A 23,388-nucleotide genomic window follows, 5' to 3' on the forward strand; every position below is an offset into this window, starting at 1 on the left:
CTAGTATATGCAAATTAGTGTCGAATCGGCGACGGGGTAAACACAATACTAGATTACAATCTCTGAACTGATTGTTACTGCTTCAAATGCTCAAGGAAATAAAAGTGTTTGCTTGATGGTTGAAGCTAAAAGATTTTATCCCGGTGGATTTGTTGCTTTTTTCTTATAGAAAAGAGAGAGAGATTATTTTCTCTTTGATAAGTGGTAATGAAGAAAACAAATTTTTAAATGATTTTTTTGCTAAAAAATGACTCAATATATAATGCTCATGGTTGTTTTTATTTTCATTTCCATTCTTTTCATTTTCCAGTTGTTTATAATAATCGCTATACAAAACTAATTCTACTAGTACCAGCACCTCTGAAATTCATCGAGTAAAGTGCTCAAGATGGCCAAGTGCAATGTCTTAAACCCCATTTGGTTCATCCATGCTTCCAAATAATGCCTTTTGAGCAGCTTCAAAGTTCTGGATCTCGTCCTTTAATTGGTTCAACGACAACTGCTTACCTGCGTGGGCTTTTTCCAAGTACTTATAAAAGTAATTAACTGCCGGTTCCACTTTGTAGTCGAATGAGTACATGCCCCTGCTAAAGTCAAATTCATAAGAGTGATTAATATTTGTGAAAAAGCCGTCCTCGTATAAAGGTTGATTTCCCCCGCTCAACCCTTCATACTTTTGCCGATACTCGTGTATTCTCACCTTTTGGTTGTGATTCTCGTGCTCGATTATTTTACGATACTCCTCGGTCCTGCCATTCAAGTGTGCACCAAAATTTATCAAAAGCGGATAGTTGTAAATGTTGACTATTGTATTGATGGAAAAGTTTGTGATCATTATTTCTTTAAAATCAATTTTTGCAGGCTTCAAGTGAACGATACCGGAAAACTGCTGACCGTCTATTATCGGGCCCTCAGCAGCCACCAGCTCGAGGTATTGACCACCAGTTTCGAGTATCGATGTTGATGACATGTAATGCGAAATTATTTGCTGTCTAGTATTGAAAAACTTGATGATTCTTAGCAATTTGGCAGACAAGTTCGTGAGATAGTGATATTGGCTGTCGTCAGCCACATCGGATCGAGAATATGCAAACAATTTATAGTTAAAATCGACTTGAGGATAGATTGCATTCCAAGTATCAATCAAATACGTACTTCTTATGATGGGAAATACATTTGATAAAGCCTTCGCTGTTGCAACATAAAAAAGGTAAAATGTTCGTTTCAATGGCGACATCTCGCTTCCCATTGAACGAGAATAGCTCGGAATAAGTTTGAGCCACCTATTGATGAACTCGTATAGCAAAGAAGGTGAGAAATATCGTATCCCGCTCTCCGTGTCTGTATCGCCATTTTTGGTTTTGAAATATTTATCAATCTGCAAGAAGCGTGGATACAATGTAGTGATGAGATCATTCAAAAAACTTTCCAATGCAAGAAAGTTTTTGATAATGTACCCATTTCTTTGTGAGGTCAACTCGGGGTTATAATTGATAAATGTCTTGAACTGAACTAGATTCGTATGCAACTCAGCAATGACATCAAACTTGTAATCGGGAGCAACAGCCGTAGACGTGTGGTTCCTTAATGCGAATATTATGAATTGCAAAGTTGGTGAAATCTCTTCAAAGCCAGTATATCTATCCAAACAGTTCCACAACAATGACGCCGATCCTGCGTGGAACAAAGTCACAGCTTTGGCACTAGCTTGTGTATGCAGAAACCGAGACCACCCAGAAAGCCACGAAATAATGGTGGAGCTTTCAATGTCGACACCAGCAATTGATTCGCGCAAGTCTTTAATGAGATTGCCAAAATAGCTATATGATTTCTTTGTCAAGATCTTTTGGATTTCTGGTGTAAAGCACGTGGTGCTACTTGTCGAAGAAATTGATTTGTTACACACTTTGAGAATCACGTTCAACGACCTATCCATGAAAAACGTAAAGAAAATGAAATGGAGCACCAATGCTTGGGTGAAATTGCTCATCCACATTTTCTTGTCATCTTCTAGGGTCCAGTCGGGGTTTGAAAGCAGCATCAGGCAGTTGTAAGTCCACTTGCACTTTGAAGACCCCTTGGTAAATAATGGATGAAGACTTTGAGAACGTTTTAAAGTAGGAAAAGTCTTTAAGCACAATATAGCATTGGGCAATGCTTTGTCCATGTCTATCTTTCTTGATAAATCCAGTCTTTCTGGAGCAGATAGTTCGTAAATATTGATTCCAAAATGCTGGTTGAAAATCGATGTTGAGTTTTCAAAGCTGTCAACGGAGCGGGTGTCAAAATCTTGTACATCAGTCTTTGCTTTTGTGTCTGTGTCTGTGTCTGTGTTTGCGTTTGCGTTTGCGTCTGCGTTTGCGTCTGCGTCTGCGTCTGTAGTTGCGTTCGTGTTCGTGTTTGGGTCTGTGTTTGTGATTGAATATTTAACAGCATCTGTGTCTACTATATTAGCTTCATTTGCAGTACCATTCAAGGTTGATACGCCGTGTCTTCCAACTTGGCCCCATTTCGGCTGCTTTCTTCCGTTTCCAAACGTTTCTGGTAGGTGCAACCCTTGAGACGACGATAGTTTGCTCATGGCGTCCTTATAAAGAGCCAAGTTCAAATCGACATCTTCAAGTGGAACATTAAGTAATTTGTCCCACTCACTTTCTTGCATAGGGATAAATAAATTGGGAGGAGTTGTGTCATTCTCCGATACATTGGGGATCTTTGATGCTGAGTAATTCTTGAACAACTCATTTGTATTGTTAGGGGATTCCGAAAAGGGTGACGAGTTTAGCGAAACAGCTTTGTTGCTTGTGGGAGGAGTTATTGTAGTCAGAAACCCTTGAAACAACTCTCGCGTGTTGGATTCGGCAAAGTTTGGTGGCACTTGCAAACTTGTCAGATCGTAGTGCTGTAGTGCGGGACCCAACCTCATGCGTTTTGTTTTATTAGGAAAAGTATCTGGAGCTGAGTTGTGAAAAGGCTCAAATTTCGACGTGACATTGGTTGTGTTGTTATAGCTCTTGTCTCCTAAAACACTATTACCACCATTGTTTAAGCTTGTATTTGGTACATTTTGAGATGTAGTAAGTGCAACTGCTGCTGAGGGTCGTCGCCTTTTACCACTTGCTGTAACTATAGGTTGTTCATTGCTGCTCAGTATACCTTCGCTGGCTCCTTCTTCCATCTCTTCGCTTGCTATTTGTGCGTGTTTTCTTCGTAGAGCATCCAATTTCTCTTTAGGATAGTCAAGGTAACCACAATGGTAGTTCTTTTTGATACAGTTCAGGCATGACGGGAGCTCTTCGGAACACTTGATCCTCTTCTGTTTACAGTTGGGACAGCCTAAAAAAGTGGAAACAAAAGTCAATATGTTAGAACCTTTTCTAATTTAATGCAAAAAAGCAAAAAAAGCAAAAGAAAAAGAAAAAAAAAAAGAAAAAAAATAGAAATAGGAAAACAAAATAGTTATGCATATGATAAAGTTTGAAAAGAAAAATGAAAAACATACCGTCTCTTGAGTTCTTATGTGAACGTCTGCTTTTTCGTTCTTTGGTCCTTGGAGGTATCGGGTGGTGTGTGTGGTCTGTGCGGTCTGCTATATAAGCGGAAGGATCCAACGGCTCTGGGTGATGGTTATAGTTGTTGATACTATGGTTACCAAAGTTATTGTTGTAGTTATTGAGGTTATTGGACATTTATGGCTGTGGCAACTGAAGTTTTAATTGAATGAGTCTGCTCTTATAGGGCGTAGTAGTTTTCAACTCATATGGCTGGCTTGACGTGTACTTGGTGTATATTCGTCGTTTTATGCTTTCTTGTACTGCTGTTGTTGCTGCTGTTGTTGCTTCTTCCTCTACTTGGACCTCTTTGTCTCACTAATATTTGATTTCTCAAGTATGGTGTACCTCCAAGTTATTAAAATAAAATGAAGTAAAATAAAATAAAATAAGGTAAAAGAAGGAAGGAAAGAAGGAAAGAAGGAAAGAAAAATGGCGTCTGTTCAAGAGAGAAAAAAGTTGGATGCAAGATTCTGTAAAGTATGTCAAAATTGTCTTTGAGACAATCTGAGATAAATTTATTGTGTGCACATTATTGTATCTTAGTGGTGATTTTATTTTCTTTATTTTTTTAATTTATTTATTTTATTTTTTTGCGCTTTTTTTTTTCTCTCTTTTTTTGTTTTTGCGGGAGAGAGGGAAGTGGGGAAGAAGGAATTGGTGCTAAGAAAAAACTTGGAGATACAGAATGTGAAATTTCATCTTGCTCGCTGCAACTAGAGACTGAATTGTGTCAATGAATTTCATTGTGGTATGGCACTGCCCAAAATCCATTTTTTATTGTTTATCTAGCTCCTCATAACCCAACTGTTGTTTATTGCCAGAAAACATATTGTAGCTTTAGATCAGACACTCTCATAGTACTTTTCGTCTTTCCCCAACGTGTTTATCAGAAACTGAACATCAATGGTAAAAAAAAAAAAAGAAAGACTTTGCTACAGCCATGTTTGCCTTCTACCACTAAGTCCCACATAAATTCTCATCCACGTCATACATCTCCCAAAGGACCATCCTAAGCATGCTTTTCAAATTTCTTTTTTTCAATTTTCGTTTTTCTTCTTTTGTTTTTTTTCTCTTAAAAGAGAAAAACTTTTTCTTGTACCATCTTTTTGCCCTGTATATGAACTAGTACGTCATCGTATGATTGCAGAATGCAACAGCAGATTAACCGGCTCAATAGTACATGAAGTTTCTGTTTGCAACTCTAGAGGTTATAAAAAATACAAGTATCCAAAAATAGATTGCTTTACGCATCAAATAAACAAACCTCAAGGGTGTGCCTCGCAAATATGCACTTAGCCACAAACAAGCATTCACTCAATCAATCAGTCAATCAATCAACTCCACATGCATGAGTTTAACAAGGTGTTGCATCTTTGAAAGAAGTCAAAAATATATATATATAAACATAAATCAAAACGGTTGGTAATAAAATTAATGGCCAGTTTCATAAGATGACCTGGATCATTCGATTTATAGTTTGCATGCATACATTAAATAGTAATTATAATTTCTTTCTTTTTTATTTTTTCAAAAAGAAAGGGGTTTGAGTAATATTAGTGCCAAAAAAGACAAAAGACAAAAGACAAAAGATAGAGTGAACGAAAGAGATAAGAAATTGATGGGATGGACTTTGCTTAATTCATTTACTGGTCTATACTTTTCTAGAGTGTACTCTGAGCCACAACAACAACAACAACAACAACAACAACAACAACAACAACAACAACAACAACAACGAGAAACTGGACGATTAGAAACCATGAGATACCAATAATATTCTTCTCTAGACAAGTGGATGATAATAAGTGTTTGTAGAGACAAAGTAAAGCAAATTAAATTTTCAAAAGAGTGAAAAATTTTACCCCATTCTTTTTGTATCTCACAGCTTTGACTTTGACTTTGACTCTGACTTTGACTCTGAATTCTATTCCACTTTCACATTCAATTTCAATTTCACTCTTACTCTTACTTTTACTTTTACTTTCAGTTGCACTTACAATATTACAAATGGATGTTGGTTGTGCTAAATTTGGGAATACAAAGGCTTCTTGACCAAGAAAATTAGCATCTCCTTCTCTAATAACAAAAAAAGCTTTATATTTAACTAATAATATTTTTTTGGCGTACTGAGAAGCTGTAGCGTATTCGCAATCTAGCTCTTACGTATATTCCTGTGGTTTAGAGGTTATAACGTTTCGTTTACACCGAAAAGGTCCCGAGTTCGATCCTCGGCAGGGATAAGTTAATTTTTTTTTTTGTGAATTACTCTGCAGATTTTTAATTTTCTTTATGATGTGTTTTTTAGTTACATTTTACTACATTTTTTTTTTTAATATTTTTTTAAATTCTATCTTGCAAAATAAAAAAGAACAAATTGAATACAGTTTGAATGAAACGCATTCACCCCCTTGAGACGTATTAGGGAATTAAAAAGTTTTCATCTTTAGTCAAGTATAGATTCTTGTCATTTCAAACGAGCAGCTTTGATTTACAAAATCTACAAAAAAAAAAATACAAACAAAAGTATCTATAACTTAGAGGCATTGACGAACTCAACACCTTGGTCAATAGACCCTTTCAATCCATTCAAAGCGACTTTGATCAACTTATTCTCGTCTTCAGAAACACGTAATTGCTCAAATGGGTTGATAAATGACACGGTTTGTCCATGGTTCAAAACAACTGGCACGGAAAAGAACTCTATACCTCCCAAATATTTGGCCGAGAACTCTTTGCCCCCTTCAATACCAGGCAAGTAGATATAGGCCGAGTCAGGCACCTTGTAGTTATTTGGGCCTCCACTCAAAGTATCAATCAAATACTCGGCAAATCTGTATCCAGCATAAGCCATGGACAAGGTTGCTGACCCAGCACCGTTCTTGGCTTTAACGACTTCATCACCGCCAAATTGCACACGGTGGACAAACTCGTCGTACTGCGACTTGTTCAACACCGGGACACTCGAGTTGTAGTTGATCAATGGCACAATTGTATCGCCAGAGTGACCGCCAATCACCGAGATTTTGCCTTTTAACTTTTGCGGGTTTGTGTTAGTCAACTCACCAAGAAAAGTCTCTGCTCTCACGCTGTCCAATGTGGTAACACCAAACAACTTTGTAGGGTCAAATACACCCAATTTTCTCAAGACTTGTGCAGCAATGGGTACAGTCGAGTTGACTGGGTTAGAGATAATCAATATTGCTGCTTTTGGAGCTGTTCTGGCAATGTTGGCCACCAAATCACGGATAATAGATGCATTGATGTTGAACAAGTCGGCTCTGGTCATACCAGGCTTACGTGGAACACCAGCTGGAATTATAACAACATCGGTTCCTTTCAAGGCCTCTGTGATTGCCGTCTTGTCCTCTTTATTCTCTGGTTGATAGCCGGTGACCTTGGCTGGAGTGTTGATGTGTGACAAGTCAGCAGCCACACCTTTTGCGTTGACGATATCAAACAAGGCTAGCTCGCTAACATTTGTGTTTAACTTGAGCAACAACGACAATGGTTGTCCAATACCGCCGGCGGCACCTGCAACTGTAACTTTGACCATATTTGTTTAGATGTATATCCTGTAAGTGTATATTGGTGTATATGGACAAGACGGAAAGAAATGTACTACAAATATTTATATATATATATATATAAATATATATATATTTATATATGTAAATAAGTATGAGGGGAGAGGGAGAGGGGAAGGGAGTGGGGTGTGTAAAATAGACGGAAAGAATGTGTGAATCTGGGGGAGTATGAACAAGGGAATTTGGCAGAAACAGATCCGAGGGTTGCGCGCGCACATGCAAACAAAAGGAGAAATGAATGGAAACAGAATAGTGGGGTAGCAGTAGTAGAAGAAGCAGAAGAAGAAGCAAAAGGAGAAGCAGAAGTAGTACTAGCTAAAGTAGTAATAGCAGCAGCAGCAGCAACAGAGGTTAGCGTTTGGAGTATCAACTGTGGTATTAGCAGTAGTAGCGGCGATAAAGACTGAAACAGTGATATTCTCACAATAAGGCGAAAGTTGCGAGAATGGTGAGCCAAAAAAACAAGCTCGATGTCAACGAGTACATTTCTGTGAATGCGAGTGCAGGAACTTGCAAAATGCAGATATTATTCCTATTGAAACAGGAACCCACGCCCCACTTGCTTAGCCAGAGGCATGTGACTATGAATGTGCAAACATTGTAAACATGCAGACATCGCATGTATGCATATATGTAAATATAAAACACCAGCTTTGACTTTTCTATTCTCCATTTTCCCTTGTGAGTCTTGACTGTTTATTTACTTGATATTTTAAGGATTTGAATCATCATTACAAAACAACTAAACACCAACTAAACACCAACAAAACACCAGCAAAACACCAACAAAACACCAACAAAACACCAGCAAAACACCAGCAAAACACCAACAAAACACCAGCAAAAGCAAGCTTAAATTATAACTACTGAAACCGCGCAGCTACAGATTATCCACTCTCTAACAGAGTCATTTTAACTAGCAACTCATCAAGTATATCCATCGACTATGTCATCTACTGCGTCTTTTACTCTCCCTCCCCACCACCATATCTAACGTGCTCCCATTAAACGTTACTTTGATCTCGCGCGACTAACTTTTGTTCGGTCGGCAATAGAGAGTCGAAAGAAAAAGACAAAGGGAAAAAATGAAATATTAAAAAAAAATGAATTTTTACTTATAAAGAGAAAAAAGAAAAAATCAAGAAAGAAAAAAAGAACTTAACGCCATTATCGCAAAACACACCCCTACATTTTTTTCTTTTTAGCTCTTGAGTACCTTCTTCATATAAGCATTTCACCCGTGATCACATCATGTTGAATAGATTGCTCATTTTCATCACACTAGCACTAGCTGTAAGGGCACTCGACTGCTCTGCTAAGGAATTGCAACAGTACAATCTTGAGAGCGTAAAAGGAACCTATTCAATCTCAAATATTAAGTCCACACCTCCGTCGAAAACCAATATTACCTGGAGCATTGGAATCTGCGAGCCAATCAAGGATGTTGCCGATTGCCCTCAAAACTCGGATGTATGCGGAATCACAAGCATTCTCATAGATGGCAAGTCCCCTGTTGTGTCGGAGATTATTGGGTTCAATTCGAATGTCCAAAAAGAGTATGAGACCATTGCCGAGGGGGATGGCGGAATAATCGTCAAAGACAAGGCTGTTAACTGGGGTGACTCCTTAATTGATGCCGAAATACATTTTATTTGTGATAAAAATGCCAAAGAGAACGATTTGAAACTTGACAAATGGGATGGCCAGAGTGTAAAGTTGTCCTTCAAGAGTAAAGCTGCTTGTATTACTAGCGATAAGGACAAAAAGAAAAACAACGGAAACAACAACGATAATAACAAGAACAACGATAAGAAGAAGGATAATGGCGAGCTGTGGGGTTGGTTTACTTGGATCTTTATCTTTCTAGTGTTATTCTTGAGCATTTATATTGTCGGAGGCGCGTGGTTCCAGTACAATAAGGGAAACGCCATTGATTTCCAGAGCGCTTTAAAGGAAGTTATCGAAAACTTTATTGACTTGTTAAAGAGTTTACCAAGCTTTATCAGGGAAATCATAGAGAGGTTTACAGGCAGTAGTGGCAGAGCGGAGTATAGTGCAGTTTAAGTAGATAAAAAACACCGGAGAGGAATAGGTAGCGATAGCGATAACGCAAAATAATATTTTTCAACAAAAATTAAAGGAATAAAAAAAAATGGAAAAAGGAAGAGAGAGAAAAACAAAGCATTTGGAAGAAAAAGTCAACTATGTACATGAAGACATAGATATATCTCTGTATAAAAATACACATAAACTTATAAATAAGCTTATATATAAACTTTTATATATATATATATTAATAAGTATACATACTTTATTGCAACTCACACCAACTGCTACACAATGTCTAAAGTCAAAGACTTGATTTTGTCCTTGGGCCCTGATGAAAAATTCATCTCTTTTGAGTTTTTCCCACCAAAAACAGATTCAGGATTCAGAAACCTACTTGCGCGATTGAATCGATTGCTGGCTTTTAACCCATTGTTTATCACTGTGACATGGGGTGCTGGAGGTTCAACGAGTGAAAAATCCTTGGATCTTGCGGCAACCTGTCAGAATAAGATTGGAATTAATACTGTGTTACACTTGACATGCACAAACACCGATAAGGAGATCATTGATAGTGCACTTGCAAGAGCCAAGGCTAATGGGATTCGCAATATTTTGGCATTACGTGGTGACCCACCAAGAACAGAGGAGTATTGGACACCAAACTGCGAGTTTAATAATGCTGTTGATTTAGTAAAGTATATACGCCAGCAATACGGAGACTATTTCTGCATTGGTGTTGCAGCATACCCCGAAGGTCACGTTGATGGTGCAGACACCGCTAATCAAGACCCAAGAAAGGATATTCCTTACTTGGTTGAGAAGGTGAAAGCAGGTGCAGATTTCATCATTACGCAATTGTTTTTCGATGCCGATAAGTTGGTCACTTTCCAAAAGATGTTGCAACTGACACCTGAATTGAAGGATATCCCACTCATTCCCGGTCTTATGCCAGTGACAACTTATAAGGTATTTACGAGAGCAACCAAACTTTCGCACGCCACGATTCCCAGACCTATCTTGCACGAGTTTGAAACAATCAAGAATGACGACGATGCAGTAAAACAACTTGGGGTAGACTTGATATGCGATATCATAGACAGGATAGATGAACACACAAACATTAAAGGCTACCATTTCTACACACTCAATTTGGAAAAAGCAGTGGCTTCGATTATGAACCAATCTCAAGTGCTCAGAGGGGTACTTGAAGGACCCTCGACAAGCTCAGAGATTTCTAAAAACGAGGATGCAATCGCTTCGGACTCGGAGGATGAATCGCCAAAACACTTTAGAAGAAGATCATCAGTCAATGAAGTTGCTCGTGGCTCTTTATCTTTCCATAGACAAAAAGACAAAAAATCAATCGTTGATATAAGTCGAGGCAAGGGAGCTTTAGGTAAGGATGCAACGTGGGATGATTTCCCCAACGGTAGATTCGGGGACTCCAATTCTCCTGCATACGGTGAAATTGATGGCTATGGTCCTAGCTTGAAGATCCATAACGCTTCCGAGGCAATTGCCAAATGGGGCAGCCCGACAAACATCAAGGAGTTGGGCCAGGTATTTGTTGACTACCTCTCAGGGAAGATTGATGTTGTTCCATGGGCTGACACCTCACTTTCACCAGAAACGGCCTTGATCCAGGAAGAGTTGTTTGAACTCAACCAAAAGGGTTGGTTCTCTGTGGCATCGCAACCTGCAGTCAATGGATGCAGGTCGAATGACAATGTCTTTGGATGGGGTCCTGGGAACGGGGTAGTGTACCAAAAGTCCTTTGTCGAGCTTTTCATACCGGCAAAAGATTGGAAAGAGCTCAAGCCACGTTTGGATGATGCCACGACGTATTATGTAGGAGATAAATCCGGACGGATCGAACTGTCCTTGTTTACAAATGAAAGCACCCGACATTTGAAAAATGCAGTCACCTGGGGTGTATTCCCGCTGAAGGAAGTTGTTCAGCCAACAGTCATTGACTACGAATCGTTCAAGGCTTGGAATGAAGAGGCGTTCTTGTTGTGGCTCGAGTGGGCTCGATGCTATAAGAAAAACTCCAAAACGTACGAGTTGTTGAATTCAGTGCGCGACAATTATGTCTTGGTGAGCTTGATTCACCACGAATACCATGACGAATCGGCGCTATGGGACTTGCTCATGCAATAGCAACTAGCTAAGTGGAAGTTATGAAACACAATGAATATTAGCTTTCCTTTATATTTTCCACCCCTTTTTTCTCCCCTTTTTCTCCTTTTTCCCCTTTCTTCACCCTCCCTTCTTTATTTTTTTTTTTTATTCTCCACTTTTCTAGAGATTTTTTTTTTTTTTCATTTCATTTCTTATTTTTCATTCATGTAGTTCTCCTTTGCATTTATATTCAGCCTCTAGATAACAAATCAATAGCTCTAGCTGCTGCTCCATCATTCAATGTCCTAACCAAAGCTGCATCTGCGGGATTTATACCTTTGTACTCGCAGTTTTTGTGGGTTAGGAACAAAACACCTCTTTTTATAGGTGCCCCTTGCTTAACAATAAGACGTCCACCCAAGCGAATAGGCATAGGCGTGCCTGTGTTTTCCTGCCTCATAAATCGTAATGGCTCTGCTTCATATGCATACGAGAAATTATTAAAGCCATCCCGCAAAAGCAATTTGTAAATAGCAGTCCCATTCGTATTTCCTATGTATGCTGTATCTCCCTCGGTCGCTTCTCCATCCCTATCGCCTTCATCACGAACTTCTCGGATGACTCTACTCTTCTTGATTCGGTCAGCGGACGCGTTGTGCGGATCAATAAAGTCTTTCCATTCATCTAGCTGGGCAACTTTTGATTTTGCAATGTTTTCCACCCATAGAACGTGAAACATAACAACATGACTTAGTGATGCCAGTGTTGTTTCTGAATAATTTGAAGGAACATATGACATTGATTAATAAGCTGCAAAACTGGTGTTTATTACATGCAGGTGTTTCTCTCAGATCTATTCTAGTTTAGTTTTTTGTTTTTTGTTTGTTGTTTTTTTGTATTCTTTTTTTTTGTTCTTCTGTTTCTTTCCTATCCACCTCTGATCTTTTCCAAAACTTAATCAATCTAATTATACTTTTCACTAAAATTTTGTTTGTTTTTCCTGTAAAAAAGTTGATAAGATCTGTGAAGCGCAATCCATTTGTATTTTTTTTATTATTAAAGAAAAAAGGGAGAATATATACGCGCAATCTATCAAACTATATTCTTCATCAACGGCACCAAAATGGCATCGTTATTTGTTGATGAGGACACAGATTTAGCTGCCGATGAAGCTCAAGAAGAGATTGAGCAAGTTGAGCCAACTCAGCAGATTCAAGATGACGCTCAATATACAGCAGAGCCAGACACCATCCCAACGAGACGCCTGGAAAGTCCTCTGTCCATTCCAGTCACGTATCAAGATGACGAGATCATCCCCATGTACCCGGAGCGCGAGGTGATTAGTGCATTGCCATTGAAGTACCAACAGGAAATTGTGGAAGATATGTTAACCAGAGACGCGCTCTTGATTTTGGGGAGGGGTCTCGGATGGGAGTTGATCACCGCCAACTTGCTACATGCCTTGAGCTCACCTTTTGTACAACTCGACAAAGTAAAGAGGAAAAGAAGCCTCGTCTTCATCCTAAATGCACAAGAAGAAGAGGTTATGAGGTTAAGCGAGGAGATTGCAGACTTGGGTTGGCTCAATGGCGAAACAGAGGAGTTGGTTATTCTAGCAGGAGATTCACTTTCATCTAAGCGGAAGACCGCGTACCAGAATGGAGGAGTGATTGCGATCTCAGCAAGAGTATTGGTAGTAGATATGCTTTCTGGAATGGTTGATCCCAATGACATAACTGGACTATTTGTGTTCCATGCCGAACGCATTAGAGAAACATCAAATAATGCATTTATCATCAATCTTTACCGCGACAAGAACAAATGGGGGTTTGTAAAGGCTTTTTCAGATGAACCAGAACTGTTCTCCGGGTTTACTCCATTGGCCACAAGAATGAAAGTATTAAGGCTATCTAACGTTATTCTTTGGCCCCGTTTTCATGTTACTGTTACGCAGTCGTTCAAATATCACAAGGGAAACGAAGCACGCAAGTTTGTCACCGAAGTCAACGTCAAACTATCTTATAAGATGAATAGGATTCAGTCGGCCTTGCTAGCATGTATACAGGCGTGTCTTGGAGAAATGAAGCGACATAACCCTACTTTGGTGACTGAGCATTGGGATATGGAGAATGTCCACGATCCTGATTTTGTTAAAAAAGTACGGCATCCGTTGGACTCACAGTGGCACAGATTGACGTATACCACCAAGCAGTTAGTGGGTGATCTTGGTGTTTTGATTGAGTTGTTGGATGCATTGCTTACTGTTGACTCGGTGACTTTTTACCAAATGATCAAGAGTATTGTAGATGCAAATGTTAAACAACAATCGACGGGGATAAACCGATCTATGAGTCCCTGGCTAAATCTTGATGAGTCGCAAACTGTAATCAGTTATGCAAAGGATAGAGCGTTGGGCACACTTGAAGGAAGCTATGTGTTGGAGGAGTTGCCCAAATGGAGTCACTTAGGTCAGTTGATAGATGATGCGATCTACGAGAAGACCTTGAGTCAAGATGACAATCGGAAGGGACCTATTTTGATTATGTGCTCTAGTAGGAAAGTGGCAAAACAGTTGCGCCGTATCTTGTTGACTATGAAAAGCGAACATAAACTGACAACATCATTCCAATGCCGTTCTTATATGATCCAGAAATTAAATGAGTATCTATACTGGAAGGAAATAAATACTTTAGCAAAAACAATCAATATGGAGTTGAATAAGGAAGCTACGGAGCAACAACAGCACCAGCAGCAGCAGCAACAACAACAACAACAACAAATGGAAGCTACTGAAATCACAATGTCAAAAACTTTTACTAGAAACGGCCAGCCAATCAGTAAGAGGAGACGAAATCGAGGCGGAACCATTGCCACACGGGTTGAGAAATTGTACTCTACTGGAAACACGGAAGACAATGAGCAAGAAGATATAGCGATCAAGGCTTTTGTAGAAAGAAATGGAAGAGGCGAAGGAGAAATTGGAGTGGCTGATCATAAGCGTGTGCGCGGTAGTGCGAAACTTGAAACTGAACTAGAAGAAGGAAAAGAGGAAAACGGGGGAAAAGAAGAAGTAGAAGAAGTTGAAGAAGTTGAAGAAGTTGAAAAAGACGAAGAGGACGATGATTTTGAGATTGAAGAATTGCACGCACACGGCGGGCCCGGATTTGAGTATGTTGACTCTGATGACCAAATTATTATTCAAGTTTATAATGAAAAGTATAGCGCTTCATTTTTAGAAGAGTTATCTCCTTCATTTATCATTATGTATCAACCAGATTTATCTTTCATTAGAAGAGTTGAGATATACCAAGCGACGAGGGGGGTTGATGCTGCTCAAGTGTATTTCATGTACTATGGAGATTCAGTTGAGGAGCAGAAGCATCTTTTGAGGATCAAAAAGGAAAAAGAGGCTTTCACGAGGCTAATCAAGGAGAAAGCCAACCTTGGCAAACATTTTGAAACTAGTGAAGACAATTACAAGTTCCGCATCCAAAAGAACCATGTGGTCAATACAAGAATTGCCGGGGGCGCACATTTTCGCACGGAGCGAGACGAAATGCGGGTTGTTGTCGATACGAGAGAGTTTGGATCTTCTTTGCCAAACTTGTTGTACAGAATAGGTATTCAAGTAGTTCCCTGTATGTTAACAGTTGGTGATTATATCGTTTCGCCTCGAATATGTATCGAGAGAAAGTCGATACCTGATTTAATTTCGAGTTTCAAGAGCGGAAGATTATACACCCAATGTGAGCAGATGTTTCGCTACTATGATCTTCCAACACTACTTATAGAGTTTGACGAAAATAAGTCGTTTTCCTTAGAGCCGTTCAGTGAGGCCAAATTTTTGAAGGCAAGAACCAGCCTGAGCAGCTCTTTGGATCCAAAATTACGGCAAAACTTACAATCGCAAATTCTTTCACTTTTGTACTCTTTCCCGAAATTGAAGATCATCTGGTCATCATCGCCATACGAAACTGCGCAGATCTTTCTTGAACTTAAAGCCAACCAAGAAGAACCTGATGTAGGTAAGGCTTTGGATAAAGGTGTTAACAAGGCTGTGGTGACCCAGGATGGCGGTCCACCAATTTATAACGACGACCCAATTGATTTCATTCAGAATATACCTGGTATAAACAATTTAAACTGTTATGCCCTTATACAGAAAGTGCGAAACATTGAGGAGTTGGTTAATTTGTCTGAAAAAGAGTTTACCGATATTTTAGGCAACGAAAACGGAAGAAAAGCGTATGCGTTTTTGAACCGCAAACTTTATTGAGATAACCAAGAAAAGGAAGATAGTATGAAACGGTTCTGTAGTCGATTTTTTTTTCGCTTTTTTTTCGCTTTTTTTTCTTTTTTTTAAAAATAAAAAACTATATACATATATACATATATATATATATATATATATATATATGTATATGTATGTATGTAAATGTTAAGCTACTAAGGAGCCAATACACGATTGTGAATCGTAGACGATAGATTGTACATTGTAGATTGTAGGTTATAGAGTGCTACCTGTAGATTAATAGCTGCAGGTCGAGGTTGAGTAGGGGTTATCAGAATGTGCGCCTCTTTCTCTGGCCTTGAATCATAGAACAATTTTTTTATATGTTGTCTTGCAGCCGCGCCTCACCTGTGTTTATATCTATTCCTGATTTGGATTCACTGGAGGCGGAACCTCTCCTCCACAGCTTTTACATCCGTTGCTGCCTTCGCAAAGTCTTCACAGTCTTGACAGCTTTTAACCTTATTTCCTACATGGCAAGATACGAAAGCAAAACAAAGATTAAAGTTTAGTAGAAAAGAAGAGAGGATAGAAAGGGATAGGAAAGCATCAAAATAGATATTTAAGTTGTATCTAAACTTACTTTCTTGTTTTTTTGATTGTTTATTCTTTATCAAGCAGTAGTCAAGAGGAAAAATGCTGAGGATCAGACAAAATAGTGGAAATCGAACCTCTACTTCCACCTTCGCCACTAACAATGCCTACCAACAATTTCAGCAACAGCAACATCAGCAACAGCAGCAGCAGCAGCAGCAGCAACATCAGCACGCCCATCTAATCATGGAGTTCAAAAACCACTATTTCAAGCTTCAACAATTGATCAACTCGCGAGTTCATCTAAGTTTAAAATATGACCAGTTGAAATCGCCCGAGATCCATTCGGCTTTGATCCTGCCTATTACTAAAGCAGCAATAGCCATATGCGAGTCACAACAGCAGCCTAATTTGAAAGTTTCCACTCATGCAATTTTTACATTGTTGCTTATTCGTTATGAATACTTGATACAGCTGGAGAGTAATTTGATTTGCTATGATTTGTTGATTACAAAAGCTACAGTGTGCGAGATATTGGCAGTGAGAATGCTTCGTGAATATAAATCACAACAAAGAGTACAAATGATACTCTGGAGCTGTCCCTTGTCGATAAGCGGCATAGGTTCACGAGGGACAAGAATCAATACTTTAGAGCTTTGTGTGGTATCAAAACTGAAATTATTTCTTTCACAACCAATAATAGTGCAAATACTTGATAGATTCTACAATGGTAAATTTGTACCTATTGAAAACTGCATACAAAAAGATGGGGCTGGTGGTTGTGATGGTGGTGGTAAATGTAAATGTAGATCTGGATCTGGACTGGGACTAGGATTTGGATTCGGATCTGAAGTTGGGGGTAACGATGGCAATAACGACGATGAAAAGGGTTTGCTTCTTGGTGAAGAGATGATGAGAAAGTGGAGAAAGAGGTCGTCTCTTAAACAAATTATAGCCAAAGTCAACACTGTTCCGAAATATCAAAATATCGTCATTAACCTGAAATTGATTGCTTTTGCCACACTTTATTTTTTGATCATTTTCAAACGCCAGTACCCTTTACTCGAATGGGCATTTTGGCTGTTCAGTTTAAGCTTAAACATTGAAATGGCTATGAAGTTGATGTACATTGATTGGGTATTTATCAAGATGGTTATTTGGAACTATATTGATTTCTGTTTGATTACCTTGCTCAACTTTTGCTTCATCTTGAGATTTGTTACCTTGCAAAGGTACTACAATGATTTCTTTAGCTTAATTGGTATTATTTTGTTTCCGCGAATATTGTCGGTGTTTGGAAACTATCAGTTTTTTAATTTGATTGTTGTATCATTCAACAAGATGATCTGGCATTTGTTGGGTTTAATTATGTTCTTCTTCACCTTGATCAGTGGGTTTTACTTTAGTTTCATCGCTTTGAATATCAATCAGAGCAATGGTGAGATCTTGTTCAACATGGTCAAGATATTCTTTGGGTTTACCCCTTCTGTATGGAACTCGTGGGATGACTATAATACCTTGGGCAAAATTATGCAGATGCTCTATTTATTCTTGCTTCAGTTTATTGTTGGGACGATTCTCGCTATTTGTCTAAGCGGAGTTTTCCACAAAGCCCGGGAAAATGCCGATCAAGAGTTTGCGTATACAAAGCTGATTAACATGGTGCTGTATTTCAAGATGGCCAAGCTTAATCAAAGTCGTGGGGGTTTGAATAGGTTCTTGCAAGTATTTAAACTCCCCGTGGCTTTATTGATTAGTGTAATTGAGATAATCAAAATGAAATTCGAGAGACAGTTGAGCAATGAAGTTGATTTTAAAAACTTTGTATTCTTTACCAATGAAGTTAACGTTAATGGACTCAAAATGGGTAAAAGGAATCAACAAACCATAAAGAACCACCAGTCAATTAGTACGCTTGGAGGTGTTCAATTGAGGACAGCATCGACAGATTCGTTTTTCATTGATCAGCTATTGAATCGCAAATATGGAGGAGTAGGTACGAGCGGCGGGACCGGTCTTGCAGCTACAGCCTCTGCAGTTGGAGGAGCAGGAACAATAATGGATAAATCGGTAAACATCGACGGGCTAAGAACATTATCAAAAACTTTGAGGCAGTCACAAGGTCCTCAAGGATATCAACCTGTTTTACAACCACCTTTTAGTATACCGCGTCGTCCAACTGCATTTCAACAATCTCCTATGTCATATGCTTCTCCATCAACAATTCGAGGAGGTTATATACCTATAGGATATTATGGAGGAGGAGGAGGAGGAGGAGGAGGAGGAGACAAAAACGAAGACGAAGACGAAAAAGAAGAAAAAAAGGAGGGAGAGGAGGAGGAGGAGGAAGAAGTAGACAAAGAACATTTAGACGGGAAAGTGGGACTGGGACTGGGTTTGGGACTGGGACTAGGACTGGGTGTAGATATGGGTATGAACTTGAATATGGAATACATTCATATCAAGAATGCGTCTTTAGGACTTAATATTAAGCCAAACAAGATTTATGATATCAAAGAAATCAACGATTATGAAATAGACGACCATGACGACGACGACAATCTCGATAACGAGGATAACGAAAGATTACTGATAAATTCGGAGACTGGGTCTGTCAAAATAAACAGAGATAGTTCAATAGCTATGAAAATTGATACACATACAGAAGATGAACTAGATCGTTATGATAGTGATGAGACATTTTGATTAGATAAGCGTTTTGTAACAATAGTCAAGTACATTCTATTTGAATATATAGGTAACTATTGATTTAATAAAGATATTCCAAGATTGTCCACGTGACAAAAGAAACATGGATATAAGATAAAGTGCATTAATTAGATTTTTATTAGTATTATTAAGTTGCAAAATATGATTGGCTGAAAAAAAAAGAAAAAGCCATCGGTAGCGCAGTACTGCAAATAGTGGCAGATATCGGCACTGACTCGGTGAATGTAATTTATTTTTACATTTCAAATGATCCGCCCACCATTTGCTGTTAGCCGGATTTAACCGGGGCTACCATGTGTAGTTATTATTAGCACTAAATGCTAAAGAAGATTAAAAAAAAAAAAAGCAATTCAAAGAAGAAGCACAAATCACCGTACGATAAAATGTGTGCGCAGAATACAATGTAGTAATATATTTATGAAACAGCCTCTAACAGAATTTCAGTTAATTGTCACAAGAAGAAAGAAAAAAAAAAAATTTTATAGAAAAAAGGCAAGAAGAGAATAGTAGAGAGGAGAGGAGATAGCACAGTAAAAATAGCCAACTACGCCTCACGTATTACTGTAACAGGAAATAAAATCCTATCATCCACTAAATCAGAAGAAAGAACAAAATTAGCTGAAAAGTGTTTCTCTCTCCACTATATATAAAATAATTTTCACAGAGATAGATTTTTATCCAAATTTTTTAACTATATACAAGTAAATATATATATATATATATATATATATAATTTTTTTTTATTTCATTATCAGTCCATCAACGACCTACAAAGTCAACAACACCAACTAAAGTACCACTTTTGCTACTACTGCCGCTGCCCTTGCTGTTGATATCCAACTACCAAATCCGCGGATATATACTTACTTGTCACAGACTCACACACACACACACACAGACTCACATACATAGAGACTGACGTATACAAACAGCATATTCCCCCATCTCCTCCGCTCCATTTCCTGTCTCTTTTCTTTCCCACCTTTGCTTTACTCCATTGCATCTACTTGTTTATAGCCTGCCAATCTAGCATTTCAACTATAGTGATTACTATATTAACCACTATTACTACCAGCCCAAACACTTTTAATAGTTTTGAACTTTTTTTCTTTTCATCATAATACAGCCATATATTTTCCACCCCCAGATGCCTCATAATACTATGCCCATTGAATCCGCTTCGTCAACCACCAGTTTACCCCATCTACAAATTGGTGGTAGGAAATCAAAACTCGCAGTTGTGCAGTCCCAACTAGTCCAACAAGCTATTCAGAAAATCTATCCAGACTTGCCTAGCTCGATACTTGCATTAAGCACCTTGGGCGACAAAGTGCAAACCCAACCCTTGTACACCTTTGGTGGGAAATCACTTTGGACCAAGGAGTTGGAGATCTTGTTGATGGACGGTATCGATGACGAGTTTCCGCGTTTAGATCTCATTGTACACTCATTAAAAGACATGCCAACCAACTTGCCTGAAGAGTTTGAGTTGGGCTGTATTTTTCAAAGAGAAGATCCAAGAGATGCTATAGTTATGAAACAGGGCAGCCCATACAAGTACTTGAGAGACTTGCCTGCTGGATCCATTGTTGGAACTTCGTCCATTAGAAGATCTTCACAGTTGATTAAGAACTATCCTCATTTGAAGTTTGAGAGTGTTCGAGGTAATATCCAAACGAGATTAAACAAGTTGGATGATCCAAGCAACCCTTACTGTTGTCTCATATTGGCGAGCGCCGGCTTGATCAGGTTGGGCTTGGGCGGTAGAATTACCTCGTGTTTGGACGAGGTGTACTATGCCGTTGGCCAAGGTGCTTTGGGCATTGAAATTAGAAAAGATGACCACCAAGTGAAGGAAATATTAAAGAAAATCGAAGACCCCGTAGCAACTATATGTTGTCTTGCTGAACGATCGTTGATGAGATACCTTGAAGGTGGCTGTTCAGTTCCACTAGGTGTGCACTCAGAGTATAACGAATCTACCAAGAAATTAACATTGAAAGGAATAATAGTGAGTCCCGATGGAAGCAAATCCATTGAGGATGAAGTAACAAAAACAATCGAGTCTAGAGAAGATTGCGAAGCAGTGGGTATTGATTTGGGTGACCGATTAAAAGCAAAAGGAGCTAAGGAGATCCTAGATAGCATTGATATGACAAGAAACATCAATGCCAGACCAACAGAAGTATGAGTGGAGATGACCAATGACTAAGATAATTTGACTTTGACCACAAAACCTCCCTTATAGACCCTTGCAAATATATTTATATATATCAATATAGTATCATCATTGTCATGACCATCGTCAGCATTATTTATAGTCATTGTGGACGCCACCAACATCACCATAATCATTATTGTCATGACCGGTTTGTTTCTTCATTTTTGGGCCTTTCTTTGTTTGTTTTTTGTTTGCTTTTTGTTTGCTTTTTGTTTGTTTTGTTTTTTATTTTTAATTTCTATATTTTTAATTTCTATTTTTAAAACTTTTTTCTTTTAATGCAGTTACGACTATTCACTTCACAAGGAAAAGAAAGAAAGAAAGAAAGAAAGAAAGAAGGAATGAAAAAAAAAGGTTTAATTATCTATTTACAATTTAATCTAAGTATATTTTTTCCATCCTCCTATTTCTCATTTGTCATCTCCCCTTTCACTTTGCTTCCTTTTTCCGCTTTTTTTTCTTCATACTTCTCATAGAAATGGAAGATTTCAAACCCCACTTCCACCATTATCAATAATATAATGATCCATTCGAGCCTTGTTGATTTCTTCTCATTCAACACACCTAAGAACGCCCTTTGTTCTTCTGTTGCGTAATCCAATTTCCGATTCATTATTGATATTCGCGAGTTGATATCCAAGATCTTGGATACTGAATTGTAAATCTTCTCCAAAAACGGTTCACTCCAATACAAGTCTGGCGTATCGATCAACTCCGAGTACAAGTTCAATTTTCCTCGAAGAAGAAACAATTTCCCCGTTATTTGTAGAAACTCGTGTTCCGATGTAGTCAACTTAGCTCCGTTGGCCAAAAGATTTGCATTTTGTTTTGTCATTTCCAAAAACTCATCCAACTGCTGCTCTAGGATCGATAATCTTGTCGATCGACTTAAACCAATGGCAAAAGCTGCCATATCCAACAACCGTTTCTCCTTTGAAGAGCCTTGAACAACCAAGATTTCACCGTGCAAATAACTGTTTCCATTATTTAGCGGGTGATCAGGAACCTCTTTCAACTCAATCCAGTCAATTTCCTCACTCTCAATCTCTTCTGTGCGGCCCTCAATAGCATCTTGAATCGTTGGGAGATACGAGTTCAAAATCTCTTCCTCTGTCAAGTTCCATCCAACCAATGTACCATTCGACAAAATCATCAAATTGCTCTTTGGTGTACTAATATTTATCACCTCTTCTGAAATTACAACGTGATGGTCTAGTGAAATGATTGCAGGGAGAACTTTTTCGAAATTGATGGAGTCCCCCACAGTCACTGAAGTCACGATACTCAAATGCTTCTCCAACGACTTTGCATCAACATGTTCTTTATTTTCATTAAGCAAAGAGAGTATATAGCTGATAGACTCGTTCTGAAACTTTGGATCAGCTCGACGCAACTTTTGTGCCCCGATCTTCTTCTTGGGTAAATTCTTGCTGCCTCGTATTTTTGTTGTTATCGATGAGTTGGATCGGTGTAAAGTTATCAGTAAAGGCGTTCGTGCTCTTAATTGCTTGATTAGAAGATGCGTACGGATAAACATGGTATCTTAAAAAGTGTAGTTTGTGGAGAGTTTGTTATGTACATACATATATACATATATACATGTATTAATGTCTATGTCTATGTCTGTGTCTATGTCTGTGTCTATGTCTGTGTCTGTGTCTGTGTCTGTGTGTGTGTATTTCAGCACTTAGGTGTATGTAGGTTTTGGATCGGAAGCTTCCAGCGAAATCTTGTATCTCAATACACTATTGGATCAGTTGAGGGTGATGGAAGCGGAGAGAAGGGAAGGGGGGAATGCAAACAAGGATCCGCGTCTTTTCCCTTCTTTTTTCCCCAATGCCTTATTTCTTAACAGTAGAATGCTTACTAGAGTTTACGATTCTTAAAAGTTTCTATTCACATATTACTCACCACACCTTTCTTTGCGATCCCTTGTTTTTTCACCTATGCACAATTGAAATAAACCCAACTTTTGCATCTCAACCCCAGCCTTACTCTCTTTTCTTCCCTCCCCCCCCCCTCGCCTCTCTCTCTATGTTTTTTTATCCATTTTGAGCACAATTCTCACTAAAAAGAGGTATGAAATATATATAATGTGCTGTTAAACCGTCACGTGACCAATTTTACGGCTCTCAGAGGTTTATTAACCATTTTTTTTAAACTCTTCTTTTTTTGTGTCTGTATGTCTCTTTGTCTGTATGTCTCTGTGACTGTGTATCTCTTTGTCTATGTGTATTTTTAATATTAAAATCCTTGCATTCAAAAATTTTATAGCAATTTGCAGCCAAATTTCTGAAAAGTGAA

At 38.5% G+C, this 23,388-nt stretch overlaps 9 protein-coding genes and 1 non-coding gene across 10 annotated transcripts; 6 read left to right on the plus strand and 4 right to left on the minus strand. All coding sequences in view use genetic code 12, as the record gives it.

Moving 5' to 3' along the window:
• Positions 1-406: 406 nt before the first annotated feature.
• On the minus strand, positions 407-3,689 carry PVL30_003466 (uncharacterized protein; the record flags this gene model as incomplete). The annotated part of the gene is made up of 2 exons (XM_001526011.2): positions 407-3,336; positions 3,503-3,689. 2 exons carry the CDS (start codon positions 3,687-3,689, stop codon positions 407-409), a joined length of 3,117 nt encoding a protein of 1,038 aa, XP_001526061.2.
• Positions 3,690-5,721: 2,032 nt separating this feature from the next.
• PVL30_003467 lies at positions 5,722-5,794 on the plus strand. The gene has a single exon. It is a non-coding gene; the product is annotated as a tRNA-Val (tRNA).
• Positions 5,795-6,081: 287 nt separating this feature from the next.
• On the minus strand, positions 6,082-7,107 carry MDH2 (malate DEHYDROGENASE, NAD-dependent; the record flags this gene model as incomplete). Its single annotated transcript, XM_001526012.2, has 1 exon — positions 6,082-7,107. One exon carries the CDS (start codon positions 7,105-7,107, stop codon positions 6,082-6,084), a length of 1,026 nt encoding a protein of 341 aa, XP_001526062.1.
• A 1,282-nt stretch (positions 7,108-8,389) lies between these two features.
• Positions 8,390-9,202, plus strand: ATG27 (type II membrane protein; the record flags this gene model as incomplete). The annotated part of the gene is made up of 1 exon (XM_001526013.2): positions 8,390-9,202. The coding sequence occupies one exon, from the start codon at positions 8,390-8,392 to the stop codon at positions 9,200-9,202; it is 813 nt and encodes a 270-aa protein (XP_001526063.2).
• Positions 9,203-9,478: 276 nt separating this feature from the next.
• MET12 (methylenetetrahydrofolate reductase 1) lies at positions 9,479-11,347 on the plus strand (the record flags this gene model as incomplete). The annotated part of the gene is made up of 1 exon (XM_001526014.2): positions 9,479-11,347. One exon carries the CDS (start codon positions 9,479-9,481, stop codon positions 11,345-11,347), a length of 1,869 nt encoding a protein of 622 aa, XP_001526064.2.
• Positions 11,348-11,558: 211 nt separating this feature from the next.
• PVL30_003471 (uncharacterized protein) lies at positions 11,559-12,107 on the minus strand (the record flags this gene model as incomplete). The annotated part of the gene is made up of 1 exon (XM_001526015.1): positions 11,559-12,107. One exon carries the CDS (start codon positions 12,105-12,107, stop codon positions 11,559-11,561), a length of 549 nt encoding a protein of 182 aa, XP_001526065.2.
• A 324-nt stretch (positions 12,108-12,431) lies between these two features.
• Positions 12,432-15,584, plus strand: rad16 (DNA repair protein RAD16; the record flags this gene model as incomplete). Its single annotated transcript, XM_001526016.2, has 1 exon — positions 12,432-15,584. One exon carries the CDS (start codon positions 12,432-12,434, stop codon positions 15,582-15,584), a length of 3,153 nt encoding a protein of 1,050 aa, XP_001526066.2.
• A 795-nt stretch (positions 15,585-16,379) lies between these two features.
• PVL30_003473 (uncharacterized protein) lies at positions 16,380-18,839 on the plus strand (the record flags this gene model as incomplete). Its single annotated transcript, XM_001526017.2, has 1 exon — positions 16,380-18,839. The coding sequence occupies one exon, from the start codon at positions 16,380-16,382 to the stop codon at positions 18,837-18,839; it is 2,460 nt and encodes an 819-aa protein (XP_001526067.2).
• A 1,186-nt stretch (positions 18,840-20,025) lies between these two features.
• On the plus strand, positions 20,026-21,054 carry HEM3 (porphobilinogen deaminase; the record flags this gene model as incomplete). Its single annotated transcript, XM_001526018.2, has 1 exon — positions 20,026-21,054. The coding sequence occupies one exon, from the start codon at positions 20,026-20,028 to the stop codon at positions 21,052-21,054; it is 1,029 nt and encodes a 342-aa protein (XP_001526068.2).
• Positions 21,055-21,487: 433 nt separating this feature from the next.
• On the minus strand, positions 21,488-22,621 carry PVL30_003475 (uncharacterized protein; the record flags this gene model as incomplete). The annotated part of the gene is made up of 1 exon (XM_001526019.1): positions 21,488-22,621. One exon carries the CDS (start codon positions 22,619-22,621, stop codon positions 21,488-21,490), a length of 1,134 nt encoding a protein of 377 aa, XP_001526069.2.
• Positions 22,622-23,388: the final 767 nt, after the last annotated feature.

This window comes from Lodderomyces elongisporus, chromosome 4, assembly GCF_030384665.1.
Source record: "Lodderomyces elongisporus chromosome 4, complete sequence".
NCBI lineage: Eukaryota > Fungi > Ascomycota > Pichiomycetes > Serinales > Debaryomycetaceae > Lodderomyces > Lodderomyces elongisporus.